At 41.3% G+C, this 15130-nt stretch overlaps 1 protein-coding gene across 1 annotated transcript in view; it reads right to left on the reverse strand.

The window, feature by feature from the left end:
• The window catches only part of CHST9 (carbohydrate sulfotransferase 9), an 87113-nt gene extending 78745 nt beyond the window's left edge, over nt 1-8368 (reverse strand). The window contains exons 1-3 of the mRNA XM_033070507.1: nt 8058-8368; nt 7859-7957; nt 1560-1767 (exon numbers count right to left, since the gene is read on the reverse strand). Of these exons, the coding sequence (XP_032926398.1) occupies nt 1560-1659 (100 nt within the window). The 5' untranslated portion in view covers nt 1660-1767; nt 7859-7957; nt 8058-8368. The remainder of the gene's footprint in view (nt 1-1559; nt 1768-7858; nt 7958-8057) is intronic.
• Between the last annotated feature and the right edge of the window lie 6762 nt (nt 8369-15130).

The raw sequence follows: 15130 nt of genomic DNA on the forward strand, positions 1-15130 counted from the left end.
CAAGGAAAGAAAGGTTAATTACAGCACAAGAAAAGATGCAAGGAATGTGAAGAATGTCAGCAAGTAAATAAATCAATAATCTACAGTCATCATCTACATTCCTGAACTACCTTGAAAGCAAGGATATCTGCCCTTAACATTCCTGACAACAGTAGAGATTTTCAAAGAAGACCCCCCCCTGCTGCATGCTCAGTTTCTGCCAGCACCCTTCTGTCAACAACTGATTACAAGGGAACCTTTCCAAAGGGAGCCTGGATTACCTCTTACAACAGTTTTGCTAATATAAGCTTGTGAACACTTTTGGATAGCCCAGGAAAATTAACAAGCCAAAATTAATGTTGTGATCACTGCACTTAGTTGAAAAAACCCTCAAGATCATTGTCAAACAATTGCAGAAATGATGCACTATATTTCCCCCTCAACCCTGCTCTCTAAAACACACTGGAGCCTTGCAGCTCATATGGAATAACAGCACAGATCAATAAAGCCAGAGACTAATGTGGTTTTACAGATGTATTTCTTCACAATGGTATCAACATACTGTAAAATAAAAGTTTTACAGAGGAAATGAAAGTTGAGTGAGAGAGATAAGAGGATCTAGAAGTCAAGACTTAACAAGTTGGAAACAAACAAACAAAAAACCACTGACAAAAAAACCTCAAGCATATAAACCAAACAATCAAAAAAATGCCAAAACCCCCCCGACCAAACCCAAACCTCGAAAACAAAACCCTAACCCCCAATACAAGTACACAAGTAAAATCAAGGATATGCCCTCACTAAGGTGACATAACAGAAGCAGACCTGCAGAGCAAAACCATGGAGGACCTCAGTGACATGCATCCCTTATTAATACCTTTTGTGGAAACTTACTTCAGACTCCCTCCAAACTGGTCCCATGAACTGAGCTTCCAGTAGGGGTTGAGGTAAATAACCTGGTTTAGTTTTGTCCATTTGTCCATAAGAATCTAGACCAACCCAAACCATCATAAATGGGAAACAACAGAAGTACAATTCAGAAGAGTAATCCTGAGCCAATGCCAACACAGATTTACCCAAAGTTGCCACATGACTATGACGCTATATATAAAAAGTCTAGTAAGCCCTGTCTCAAACAAACAACAACAAAAAAGAAAGGTTGAAAGGATGATTCCATAAGTGCTGCTGCTTAGAAGACCACTTTTGTCTATAAAACGCAGCAGTTATTCTCTAAAAATTGCTTTACCACACAAAATGTAATGTACAAAACTCACAACAAATCATCACAGAGAATAATTTCTAAATGGGACGTGCAGAACGCTTTTGCAATGCTTAGTTTTCCAAATGAAGCTGATACAATACGATTAGGTAGCTGGGGGCATCTTTTCATGTGACTGAAGAAATTTCTTAATGAAGTGTAGCAATTAAAACAAGTCTATTTTCAATGCCATTTTACTTCCAAAGGAGGGTGGAGAGACTCCACCTTCACCTATCCTCAATATGTTTGATGGTCATCTTAAAATAATAGATGCAACTATGTAAAAAAAAAAAAAAAAAAAGAGAGAGAAAACCTAGTGTACCTGTATGTTGCTCTTCAATCCAAGCTTGCAGATACATGAAGAGGAGTAGACCAGCTACTCCAAACAGCAGTACAGACACGAAGACTTGTCTTAGGTTCATGACCCTACAAGGGGGCTTCTCTCAGCTGTCAGAAGAACTCATTGCTCACTTTTCTGAAGTCTTTAGCATGTCTGCATCTTCTACAATATCTTCCCCAGAGACACCAACCTGAAATAACAAGAGAGGGAGGTTGTTCTCGTGTTACACTTTTATTCTTCACCAGAGACTGTGTTAACAGCATACTATATTCAAGCTGGAACTCTCACAAGCTATTGCTTTCAATGCTTGTATTTCTGCCCACAGTCTTGATGTTCTTTCTACCCCCAGATGAGTTCTAAGCAGATGCACTTCTCAAAGTGGCTGAAAAGACCATTCTATCTCCAGAAGAGCAAACATCACCTGCTGTCATAACGGAGGGAGGTAACAACCCAAATGAGGTCATTGGGTGTCACACCAATGCCCCACTGTGCCCACCAACCACCACAGCTGGGAAGCTACAGGAGGCTGGGTCACACTCCAAGAGGCTGCCAGCCCCCTGTGATGGGCAACCCAGCCCCTCTGCTTCTGGACAGTATGATCATGTATCCTTAAGGATAGGTCACACAACATGACCACTCTGCTCTCAGAGCCTTATTGCTAGCTCAGCCTGTGCTTCGAGGAGCCACACAGTGATGTTCAACCTCAAATATGAATCCAAGTTGAGTTTTGCAGAATTAGAAAATGCCAGCATAAGATGGTCTCAGTAACAGAGCAGAAAATTAATTAATGGCTCATCTTTTTATTCAGCTGTGTTTTGCAATATGGAGAGGGACTTGTCAGGAACTCAATTCTTGCTACTAAGTTTAATGGAAACGAGCTCAACTGTAAAAACTTACCAAAAAGATTACTTTATTGAACAGGAGTGGGCCCAGAGGAAGTAATTTACCTGATACCCTGCACCTGCCACAAAAGGGCCATAAAATTCATTTTATAACATCAGAACATGAAGACACTGCAGACCACTAGAGGACAACTCCTTAATCTGAATGAGAATGTGCTCACTTTGAAAGTGCATTATTAGAAGCTGAAGAGAGAAGTTGTTGAAACTGGCCTGCACAGCAAAAGAAAATTCCTTAAAATTCAACATAATGGACACTGTTGCCGGTGCATATGACAGAAGTGTCTGATGAACCACCACAAAGAATGCTAGGAAAAACTCAAGTTTTTAAAGGAATACAGATATTTGGAAGATATTTGAAAGATAAATCTGTTAAATACACATAAAAGAAAATGCAGGTACTTAACAGTTATTCTGAATCATACAAGTACTTCATGTTCCACAAGTCTGTAGTTTTTAATAACACTGTTACATCTGTAATTGCTGAGTTTCTAAAAATACAGTACACATAAAGCTTAGCAGGAACTCCCATCAAAAACAGCTGTTGAATGAACACAGTAACTGTGTTAGAAAGACACAAAAGGCTTCAAGAACAACAAAACTGTTCAGCATTTTTCAGATGTTCTTCCAATTCTGTGTCATTAAACTATACACTTCTCTTAAGCACAAACTTGCCTGCAGAAAATGTAAGCCATGGTTTAAATATTAATCATTTGATGTGTAATTGTTCCGTAAAAGACAGATAGCTAGACATTAACAGAATGTAAATGTTCTGTCTGAAGTCTTTTTTGTAAGGGTCATGAGACAACTGGTTTGAACCAGGCACATGAAAGGAAGGTGATAGAGGCTTTATTCTTAACCTTGCTTTTTCTGCTTTGATTCTACAGAGAGGGAATTTCCTTTATGTTATATACAAGTACCTGTTTGCAGCTATTGTGATGATGCACATGATTGGAAGGAAGCAGTGAAGAATTAGCAAAAACAAAGAAAATGCTCGGGGAATGCTGTGCAAAGCTTTTTGTATATGTGTGGGTAGTGGAGCCTCCTTTCACCCAGCTCTGCCAACACTTGCACCTTTTCTTCCCTACTGTGCTCTCAGCACAGACTTGCACTGCTCTTTATCTATGCTACAAGGCCACTTAGGGCTTTGCACCTAACTTCAGTGCTGCAGCAAATGTACTGTTTACTGTCTTCAGAAGTCACTCTGCTGATGAGACAGAAGCTTCCCAGCATAAGCAATGCTTCAAGAAACACCAGATATACAATCGATGAATACAAACCTCTTCTGTTTTCCTGCATACAAAAGCCGTGTTGTTCATGTAACAAGACATTGACAGCATGGATTAGGAGGAAAAAAAACCCAGCAAATAAATAAGATATGAGGGTTTGAATATATCTTTGAAATAAATTACTTAGATTAATACTAGAAAGCAGGAATCAGTTTCTTGGTGTTTGGGATTCACAAGTTTCTCTCACAATAAAAAGGTGAGGAATCCAGACACACACAATGACAGTGCATGCTTCCAAATAAGCCAACTTTTGTGATGCTGTTACTTTCTTCCATCTCTGACTACACAAAGCTCCATATATTCAGCCTTTCTTTATGAAAACAGTGTCCTTGAGTGGGCAAGGAAAGCTTTCTCAGGCCCCATGGATAATGCTGAAAGCGAAGTGTCTCACATCACATCTCCATGAACATTTCTGACACTTGTATGCTGGCACTGCTGCTCTCCAGCCACTTGCTCTCATCTTCCCTGTCTGCTCAGCTCTTGCCACCACCATGAGGGCATTCTGACCAAGTTTAACCAAATTACAGCCCACAACAGAACGGTGCCAGTGGCCTTTCCTTTAGCAGTAGCTGGTATCACATACATCAATGACCCATGACAGCATAAGATATAGAGCTGGCCTTGCCCAAACACCATCATGGTTACATGCAGCACCATCTACAAACCTTGAAAGGTGGTGATGAAAATGCACTTTTAAGTAATTTAATCTGTTAATAAGAAAACAGATGTTTTTCTACTAGGTTAGTTTTAGTTTTGAGTGGAAAGAAGTTTATAAAAGGAAACAACAGTTCAAGGTGTATTTCTTCTTCTTTTTTTTTGTTTTGAAATACCAAACACACCCTAAGGCAGATTTACTCCACCATCACTATAATTATCTTTGTATCAAGAGTTTACATGCTGCTTGTAATTAGCTTAATTTATTTAAATTTAATTTATATTAAACTGTCGTCATTTTTGTGTTGGTAAAGTTTTAAGATTAGTTTTAAACAAGAGGAACATTACTTTAAATTACTGATTTTAACTTAGGTTAGAATTTAAATACATCAAACCCAACTGTTCTGCTACCTTATAAGATTTTAAAGGCTTTTCAGCTTGAATGAGTAGTTTAATTTATTTAACATAGCGATTTGTAACCCACATATGAAAAAATTATAGTGACATTTAAAAAAGTCTGTGTCTGTGAATCTTCTAGTAGAACTTGAAAAATGGCTGCACAACACTGACAAATTTGCTCCTTTTGTATTAAAAATCAATGGTCATGGATTACACTCTCAGGCATCCTGGGCAAGAGGAAATAACTGCAAATATTCTTTAATCAAGATAAATGGTTTCTCGTGGCTGTGAAAGGCCAAGAAGCAGCTACTTTCAACCCAAGTATTTTCAAAAGAGATCCAAACAGAGGTTCAGCATTCCTGTGAATCTTTTTTTTTGCTTCCAGTCCTGGGCAATACCTTGACCATCCTGCTGGTTGGTTCTTGTTGTGAGGCAACTAATGTAGCCTGAGAAACTGGTCTGTGCTTCCACCTATGCTGAACTAGGTTCTTGCTTCTGCCCAAGGTCACCCTCATCTCTTTGGGAGGTATAGACCCCAATGTCCCACCTGTTTCAACTCAAGCCACACACCCTAAAATTTCAAGTTATTTTGAGTACTGGAGAGAGACTACTTACATATCCTTATCCATCCTGGAGAAGCAGTAAATCTGGCACACAATAGTGCTATGTGCCTTAGTTGACAAACAGAGTAAAAATTTAGAAATTTTACAGGTCTCTAGTAATTAATTTCTGAGTCCAAACTGATTTACATTTGTCAAATATTAAGAGTTTCAAGAATCCCTATTTTACTGATATAAAAGCCTTGCATTTTCCCCATTGTGTTTTGGGTTCAAATAGGTACATTCCTGTACAGGGCAAACACAAGCAATTGAAATAACACAGCCACCCAAAAACAGGGAAGAGTAAACCTCCTGCTTTTGGCACGATTCTGCCTTTCAGGGCATCATCCAACTTTTTCTTCATAGCAATATACCTGCAGCTGAGGAGAGGCACCTCAGCACTCAGGCATCATTCCTGGTTCCTTCCTGTTCTAGACCACACAAAACCAACAGCATCTGGTCAGTATGTTTGGCAAACTTTAGAATTCCTTGCCACCGTAACCCTCACCATCACCTAGTTCCATAATCAAGGACATACAAATACAAAACATTAGGTTACCTCCAACTATTTAGAAACCTTTTCTTTTAATTCCAGCTTTTTTTCCTTCACCTGGAAATAAAGAATATCAAGATGCAGGGTTAACCAGCAGAATACAGATGAAAAAACCCAGACAATATTTATAATGGTCAAAGCATTCATATTACTGTGGGGTAATACAGATTCCTACCCACTCAGTATCTCCTTAGACAGTACTGAATTAATGAAAACTAAATGAGAAAAAGAAAGTTAGTGCAAGTGCCCAGTTTTGGGTGGTTTATTTTCATATTTTTTTCATTTTCTTCCCTCCTTCCTTACCTCAAGAAGCACTGCATTTTCTGATACCTCCACTGGAGTTATTATGGCAAGAAAATTTTGCAGTGAGGAATGTTCTGCTGGACACTGGCCCAGGCTACTTTCAGCTCAGTCAGTAGAAGGAGGCAAGGATATCTTCTCACTTCAACGCTCCCCCTCCTCCCTCTCTTGTCATCTGTTAGCTCATGTCCCACTTCACACGCAGATGATCCTCCAGGATCACCTTTCCACTGTCCACATCTCAACTTTCTGCCTTCACAACAACTAGCACAAGGCAGAGCTCCAGCTCTTAACAATGCTTGCACAGATCCTCATATCAGGCAGTACTTTTTGTTCTGGTGTATTACAAAGGTGGCTAGAAATAAATGTACAGCATTTGCCATTTTCTATCTCCAGCAAGTTATGCTGAATGCTATGGCTGGGTGAAGTCAAAAGCCTTATAGAAATTTGAATTAAGTGAGTAAGCAGATCAAGATAGTCAAACAGTGGTGCTGAGAAATTCTGCAAAAACAAAAAAACCTGAACTGACCAACCTACCAACCAACCTCTCACCAAACATCCCCCAGAAAAAAAAACAACCAACAAAACCCAAACCAAAATTCCCATAATGGAGTTTTTCCTGTCCATAGGAATTTACTAGGTGTATACAGACAGCATACAGGCCCACTATTACATCAGTCCTGCTGATACCTCAGCAACTTCTTCACCTGAAGAGCTGCTTATAAGAAGGCTGTGTAAAAGTATAATTGAAGACACCATCTGGCCTGCACAACTTTTATTACAGGCAATAATAGAAGATTACTACCTACCACCACTGCAAATCAAGTTAAGAGAATTCTGTTAGAGTTCCATAAGACACAAATGATGAAATACTTTTTTATTAAATATATAGGGATTTCTCTTCAAAGGAGAGACCTGTTTTTATCAAAGTGAGCATTCTTCACTCACCCACTGCCAATTAAGAAACAATAAAGCGCCTTTAAAAAAATAGAGCTTAAAAATTTAAATTTTAACAGCAGTTAGGAAATTCCAAATACCAACATCACCAAAGTAATTCCCACCCAGTCAACTTGTACATATTTAACATTTTTCAACTTCACTCTCCCTGGTTACATAGCAGACCACAATGCTCTTATAGCAATTACATTTTGTTTTAAATGTACTTTATAGCATATAAAATATTATACAAAATTAATAACATGACAAAGAATATATGGTTTGCATTTGATTTTATTATTTTAATCTATTAACATCACTAGTTCCTCATTATCCTTTTGATATATTTCCAAAGGGGAAAAAAAATCAGTTTAGTGAAACAATGGGCATAAGCAAGAATCATCGCTTCTGGGAACAAGAACACCACCTACCTGGTTCTGCTCCTCTACCACAAATCCTACTAAACTTTAGACCATGTCAGCTTAATGCATGTAATAGCAACTTGCCTCAGACACTTGTAGATTAATTTAAAGCTGCAGTTTTAAACAAAAAAAAGTCATGCTTGTGTTAAGAACAGATAAAATGCTAAGTTGTCCTACCCATGTGTATGCAGGTTGAGACATCAGCATCATGGAAAGTTTTGGTTACTTACAGAAAACAGAGAAGACTGAAAGCACCAGGTCCGAAACTTCACCAGTTCACCAGGATATTCAGTTTCAAGGGTTTCATCCTACAGTTGCTGGACATCTCACTTCAAAAAGGAAAAATCATTGTTATTCTTCAGAACATTTCCCAGTAAGGGCTGAGAGACCTCAGAAGAAAAAGGCAAGTTTGGTATGCTTAGCTCTTACCTGTCTGAAGCACTCCTGGGAGTCAGCGAGCCGTCCCAGGGAAGTCGCCTGGATTTTGGGAAGTTAAACAAAAACACTGCTCACAAGACAGCAACTTGATGGCTCTCAATCTTCTAACAGGATTTTAGGTGGGACTTCTTCCCACTCTCAGGATAAGGAACATTAGCAAAAGGACTGTGTGAAAGCCAGATCTTCCTTTTTTTGAAGTGTTGAAATGACACGGTCTTGTTTACGGGCTGCAGTGAGCTGAGGCGCTATCAGCACGCCGGCAGGACTCGCAGCCTGCCCCAGTCATTCACTCCACTGCTACACAACGCACAGGCAAAATACCAGCCCATTTTTTTTTTATTTTGGAGACGTGCCACGAATTCCCGATTCCCGCTGTGTGACGAAGGCAGAGGGGGGTGTGCGGGAGCAGAAAGTTGCTCGGTGTGCGGAGCGCGGTGCCGCAGACAGGGCTCCGCGGTGTCCCCAACTCCTGGGGACGCTCCGCACCCCGCGGGGCCGCTCCCGGCGCCGGAACCCTCGCCACGGACTCGCCGGGAGCCTCGTCCCGCCCCGGGCTGGCCGTGCCCGCAGTCCCGGCTCTGCCCGGGGCTGGGCGGTGCCGGGGCCGAGGAGATCCCGCCGGGGCTCGCCCGCCCTCCCGCCGGTCCCAGGTGGGTGCCCGGGGCAGCCGCTCACCTGCCCGCCGCTCCCGGGAGGCGCTGCCGCAGCCCCGCCTGCTGCTCGCAAACTTTGCTCGCCAAACTTTGGGGCCGGGGAGGGGCCCCGGAGGCAAAGGGACACCGCCGGCCCCAGCGGGGCAGCTGAGTGCCCCCGGCCACCCCCGTGTGCGCCCCCGACATCGCGCTCCTTCCCCGCCGCCCGCAGACGAAGAGCTTTGCTAAAAGGTTTTGTTTGCTGTTACACATCCTGCTCTCCCTGTGCTAGCGAATAAATATGTCTGAGCTGCCAGGCAGAGGCAACTCATAGCTTTAATTAGCTACTAAAACAGGTAGCGTAGAAACTTTATTGCCGTCCATGGGGAACAGGATGACAGAGAAAAATGTTTAATTAGTGCTTGTTGGAGCTTCACGTGTGCCTTGCAAAGCTTATCTGCATATTGTGACAATAGATCAACCACGTAGATAAATTGCATTATCTTTCTTGAACGCGAATATCGCTTTGCTTACATTTCTTCAGGGAAGTCCTTGAAGAAATAGCTCTGGCCCTTGCTAAGGTGGGGTAAGAACAGAGGAGTTCTGACTTTCCAAAGCTGCGCTCAGACGGCTTCTGTCTCTCCCTTAGGCATTTCGTTGGAGTGCTGTGTTCCTAGAACTATCCCAGCAGAGATACTTCTAAAGTGCTCCTGGATTCATTGCCCACTGCTCACTCATGGCATTGAGGCATCCTCTGGAGTAACAGTACTGTAACCATTCATGGTTTTGCTACACCTTTTACTCCAAGAGGTCTCCAATCCTCTCGCACGCAGTTGAGACAGCGCACAGGGATCTCCTCCCCAACCAGCACAGCACCGCCTTCGGCAGGGAGCTGAAATCGTGCTTCAGAGCAGAGGGTAGAGAGCTGGGCTCTGCTAGATTTCCAAGGGGGTTTAACTAGGCAGAGTGTAATTACCCTGTCCAAAGCTTAGACGTTGGTTGGAAAGTGCTCCAGGATCTGTAACAGCCGTAGGCAGCCAAGACCTGTGTTCGGGAGTGTTCCCTTGGATTTTCAATCCAGGTGCTAAACTGTCCTGCTCCTGCTTAGTTTGGGTTGTGTGAATACATATAACCTCACCGTGGTGCTGTAAATTTTCTCTGGTTTATCTCACTTAAGGGTCTCCCTAGTCGCAGCTCATTATAGGAGCTAGCAGCTCAGAGAAAGGCCAGGGAGAAAACATTTTTCTGTTAAAGCCAACCATGGATCCATTTTAAAATTCTAGTGAGTAAAGCCTATCCCTCACACCTGTAGCTTGTCTGGGCTGCCTAGTAGAAATAAAAGGGGAGAAAGGGGAGTGTGAAGTAGAATACGGGTGGGTTTTGCTGTTTCAGGGGAGTTGAGCATATTTCCCCTTTTAGACAACCTGGCAGGGATGTGATCTTATGTTAACCTTAACAGAAAAAAAAAATAAAATTGCAACCTCATATTTAAATTACAGATCTATTAGTCCCTGATGGCCAGTGAGATTTTAGAGAAAAACAACATGCCAACTGGATTTTAGTTTCCTGATGTAATACACTCAGAAGATTGTAATGAAGGTCACTGAAGCTTCTAGTAAGGATATACAGGTTAACCTTCTGGGTGTTGTAGATTTAATTTAACTCAGTAAGTACATGCAGAAAACATATTTCTTCAGATTGATCTACTCAGGCTGTATCCATCAACTAATTAAACTTATATATAAAACTGAATAGATCAGACATCTTTATTTTTATTTTTCTTCAGTTAACGGAATAAATTAATTGCTTTGGGATAAAGCCAAGTCTTGTTTTACAATTTAGTAAAAAACAACTAAAGAAAAAACCCCAAACCACAAAGAACTCTGGACTAGTGCATTTAGTTTTTGACAATACTTGTTCCACACAGATTCTCTGGTGCAGAGGGTATAGTCCAGCTATTGATATAAGAATCTTTATCAGATTAAAGATTAAAAATTCAACATGCAGGTGAAATTAGACACTGGATTAGGAAACTCATCAATTACGTAATTGTAATCAGCACCTTCTGAAGCCTGACATGTAGTAAAAAAGAAACAAATTACAAAAGGGTGGCGGCAGTCTGTCTGTGTCAGCAGAGCTGGTGTGGAGCCAGCACCTACATCAGAAACTCTATTCTTGGCAGGTTTCTGCATGTTTGCCATGATTTCTGGTAGACAAGTAGCTCAAGAGTTAAAGAAGCAGCAGCATCCTCTGAAAGCAGTGAGACAGCAGCCAGGTGGTGATGCCTTCTTGCAGGAACACGAGTGGTCAGTGCACTTAGAGAAGAATGGTAACAGGTTGTGAATTGAAACTGCAACCTGCCAAAAATTAGAGGCCAATTTGCTGAACTAAAACCACCTTTACTCTGCAATAAGATCAACTGAGGCTCTCTACACGCATTTCCTGTGTAGATTTTCAGAAGCCTTTGGAGGAAAGTTTGGTGTGGAGGGAAGGCAGGTAGGTCACAGTAACCCACACTCAGAGCTGCTTCTCTGCGCACTGTGTATGGCCCCTAAATTTGTGGGTGCTCAAACCATAGGGCAGAAACCATACATATCATTGCTGTAAGCTGTTGAGAAATGCCCCTCACTTGATGAACTTTCCACCCAGCCTGGGTTTCAATTTGTCATTTTTGAAAATTTTCTGCAAAGCTAGTGCAACCGTCTGCACATTTCAAGGAGTCAAAATCTGAGATTCTTAGGTTTAAAAAAAAATTTAATATAAAATCCCTGGCTCAAGTAGCAGCAGTGACAAAACTGTGCTTGTTTGGCCTGATCTTTTTCCAAAGGGGAAGGATTAGACCTTCAGAGACATTTTTAGATTAGCTAAATTCATTCCAAGTGCTGTTATCATTTGCTGCACTGACTTTTAGGACAGGCCACACTGGCATAGTTTCAGTGTGTTATATATAAATATAGAGCCCATTAAACAAGCCTTTGGTGATTAAAAACATTTTATCATTATGAAGGTGTCTTTTGCTCCAGGGTACAAACCATTCAGCAAGTAGTTTCATTTTATTTCCTTGAGCTTTTTTCATTTTCAGCTAATTAGCTAGAAATACACCTCCTAAAACATTCCCCTTTCCTCAGTTAGGAGGCTAAAATTTGCCTCTACCAAGCATTGCTATGGGGGATTTGCTTTGTTCTTTAAAAAAACTGCTAGCAACTTGGTACAAAATTCATTTGCTCAGTAGTGTATGCTGGGGTAATTATCAAAGCCTTTCTAAGCAAGCTGTGTGCTCATTCAAAAATATTAGGCAATTCAAAGTGTCTGTGGTTCTTCAGCTATTACAAAGTTTTGTTTTTAAGCAGTCTCCAAAAACTTAGCTTAAACACTTCAATGAGTTGACTGTGAAGCTCTTTTATCCTAATGGGCTCCTGTTCTCAGAAGACAGCCAAAAGTAAACAGTAGCAGCAATTTTTTTTCTGAAGGTTGGTGCATTATCTCACTCCAATTCTAAAATGTTCTTCAAATAGCAGATGCTACTCTGTCAAGTGCTGCAGGACTACAAAATGCCTTAGGATGACCTGAAAAGTTTATTTCTAAAAAAAAAGAAAAGTGAATTAATTCTGTATTTGAGTGGTTGGTGAGGAATTCCATTAACAGGTATAAATGTAAGGCTGAGATTAGCTCCTTCTGTCTTACTCCCTCTGCCCTAGCTCTGAGTGAACAGGGTTTATGTGAGTATTCATGCTGTTATATGATGCATTTTTATCTCAGAGGAGGTATATCCAGTTTTACAGGTTCCATGCATAGAACCTTTTCAAGACAAGACTGGATAGACTCCTGAGCAGCCTGGCCTGACCCCGTGGCTGACCCAGTCATGTGCTGGAGGTGGGACTCCAGGTTCCCTGTGATCCCGTCCTGTGGCAATTGTCCTATGCTGTCTTCCTGGATAGCTCATCTAAAAATCAGAAGGTCACATTTTCCCCACAATGGTCTCATCTTGCTACAAAATTAAGGTTTGAATTCCCCCCCAGAATCACAGACCACAAATGAATGAAGTCCTTAATTAATGTCAGAAGGGTTTCTGTGGAAGTGTGGTTTGTAAAGGAGGAGGTTCCTCTGAAAAAAGAAGTCTATTTTTCCATGCCTTTTGAAATATGTTTGTAAAAGCTATGTAACATTGTAATTTCTAGTTTGTCTCTTTCTATAGAAGAGGAAACATTCATCTTTGTTCCACCAAATAATGCTTGATTATGGTACCTCCTGGAATAGAATAGCTTACTGTATCAGAGTGCTGAGCTGGGACACAGTTTCTTTGGTCTTTCAGTTGTTGGTATTATAGTGGCCACACATAATGAGTTGAAAAAAAAATCCCTAACAGTGTGTTTTAAATGCTTTAAAAGTGTCCATAAAGATCTTGAGGGACATGTTCTTGTCTTCCAATTGTCACTAAGGAATACTGCTGATCTTCTCCATCCTTACTGTGCTGTCCAGACTTCTTAGCTACAACTGACTGCTCTTAGATATTACAAAGATGAAAAAACACCCTTACAAAAATCCTCTTTTAGACCAATTTTACTGTCTTTCACGTGACTACTAAATGTCAGGGAATTAAATTCTACATATTGCCCTTTGGTCTCTACACATCCCCTGAATGTGAGACAAACAAAATTCCCTGGCTCCCAGTAACACTCTTGATAGTACAGAGTTCTGTACTAATTCAACATCTGTTGACAAGCTGTCTATATAAACCGACAGTGAAACAAACTAATTCATGAAATTGGGGGTGCCTCCAAAGTAATTCACAATCTGTTGAAATCAGATACCATATCAGTAAATATGAAATTCCAGTTCTTCTTGCACCCTAAAGTACCTGGAACAAAAAGCAGAAATACAGTGACACGACAGTCTGGCAGCTGTCCTGAAACTAAAGGAGGACTGAATGAAATAAAACAGGATGACTTTTTCTTCACCAGTGTCAGCATTGGACTATACACTGAATATTTGCATTGCTTATTAACACCAATTAACATATTTTGAACCCATTCTGACATTTGGATTCAAACACAGAGCAAATTATGACATTATGGTATGCATATGCGCCAGGAAAAAAATAAAGTTCCTGAGAAATTCTGGGACAAATGAAGGTGAAAAGTAGAATAAATACTAGGCAAATTGACAACCAAAGTATATGGTTGTTTCTTGACAGAAAAAGAACCAGAGATTAAAAAATTATCCAAAATCTCGTGTGAACATTAGTCCCAAGTATTTAGTTGTGTAATGGTTTACAAATGGGCAAGTGTTGGGACTGTCCCATGTTTTGCACCTCCACAAGGTATTATTACAGGGTCAGTCTAAGGAAAATGAGGTCAAGTATTCTATACTGGATGTAGGACATATACCGGCCAGAATAAGATTTGCAAGTACAGTAATTTCATGATTATAAGCCGCCATCATTTTGACTAAAGTTTTGGTCCCAACCTAGAGGTGAGGCTTATACTCCGGAGCAGCCAATATATGAACAAAGTTCTGAAATTTGCCAACCCAGAAGTGCAAGCCGCAGGCGGAGCCGAGCTTGCGAACTGAGCACCTGCCAGTAAAACCTGCGATTGCGTGATTGTTACAAATTGGTTACTCTGTTGGGTGGCGGGGAGAGCGGACTCCCACCGGCACTGCAGGGCAGTGCCGGTCCGGGCCAAGCCCGGTGGTGGCGGTGCAGGCAGCAGGCCTAGCGACCGCCACTGCCAAGCAGCACCAGGGCGGCACGGGCCGCGCCAGAGCCCGCCTGGCCCTGGGGCAGCGGGGCAGTGCCAAGCCAAGCCTGCCTGGCCCCGAGCCAAGCCAGTAAACCCCGCGTTCCTGCGATTCTGTTACTAATTGGCAACTTTGTGAAATTTGCATGCAGATCCTCACTGTGAACAAAAGTGCGGTTTATAATCCGGAGCGGATTATATATGGGCAAGGAGCAATAAGTTGCCGACACCTGGAAGTACAGCTTACAATCAGGTGCAGCTTATAATAGTGAAATTACTGTAATTTCACTACCCATCATACATCTCCCTTTAGCTAGAGGCTGAGGTACACATAAAACAAAAGACAGTTTTTTCAGGGGGCACAACCAAGATGCTTAGCCTATAGTAATAAGTTATTAGGCCTATTTTATGTCAAAAGATATTCTCACAACTGGGATTTTAGATTAAGATATTTCACTGAGACAATGGTGATTGCTCTGGTAGGTCATCTTTTACCTATAAAATTTTAGACCAACTGTGCTAATGTAGCTGAATCTGCTGGCAGTGTTTGATGGACTTGGCCATCATGTGGCGCTCTTTAACATTAAGATCTAGCAGGGTAGATAAAGCTACACATCTCATTCTCTTAACCCTTCTCCTAACCATTTCCTGGTTTGGAATTGTGCTCCTCATTCTGGGAATAGCCTCATGAATT

This window comes from Catharus ustulatus, chromosome 1, assembly GCF_009819885.2.
Source record: "Catharus ustulatus isolate bCatUst1 chromosome 1, bCatUst1.pri.v2, whole genome shotgun sequence".
NCBI lineage: Eukaryota > Metazoa > Chordata > Aves > Passeriformes > Turdidae > Catharus > Catharus ustulatus.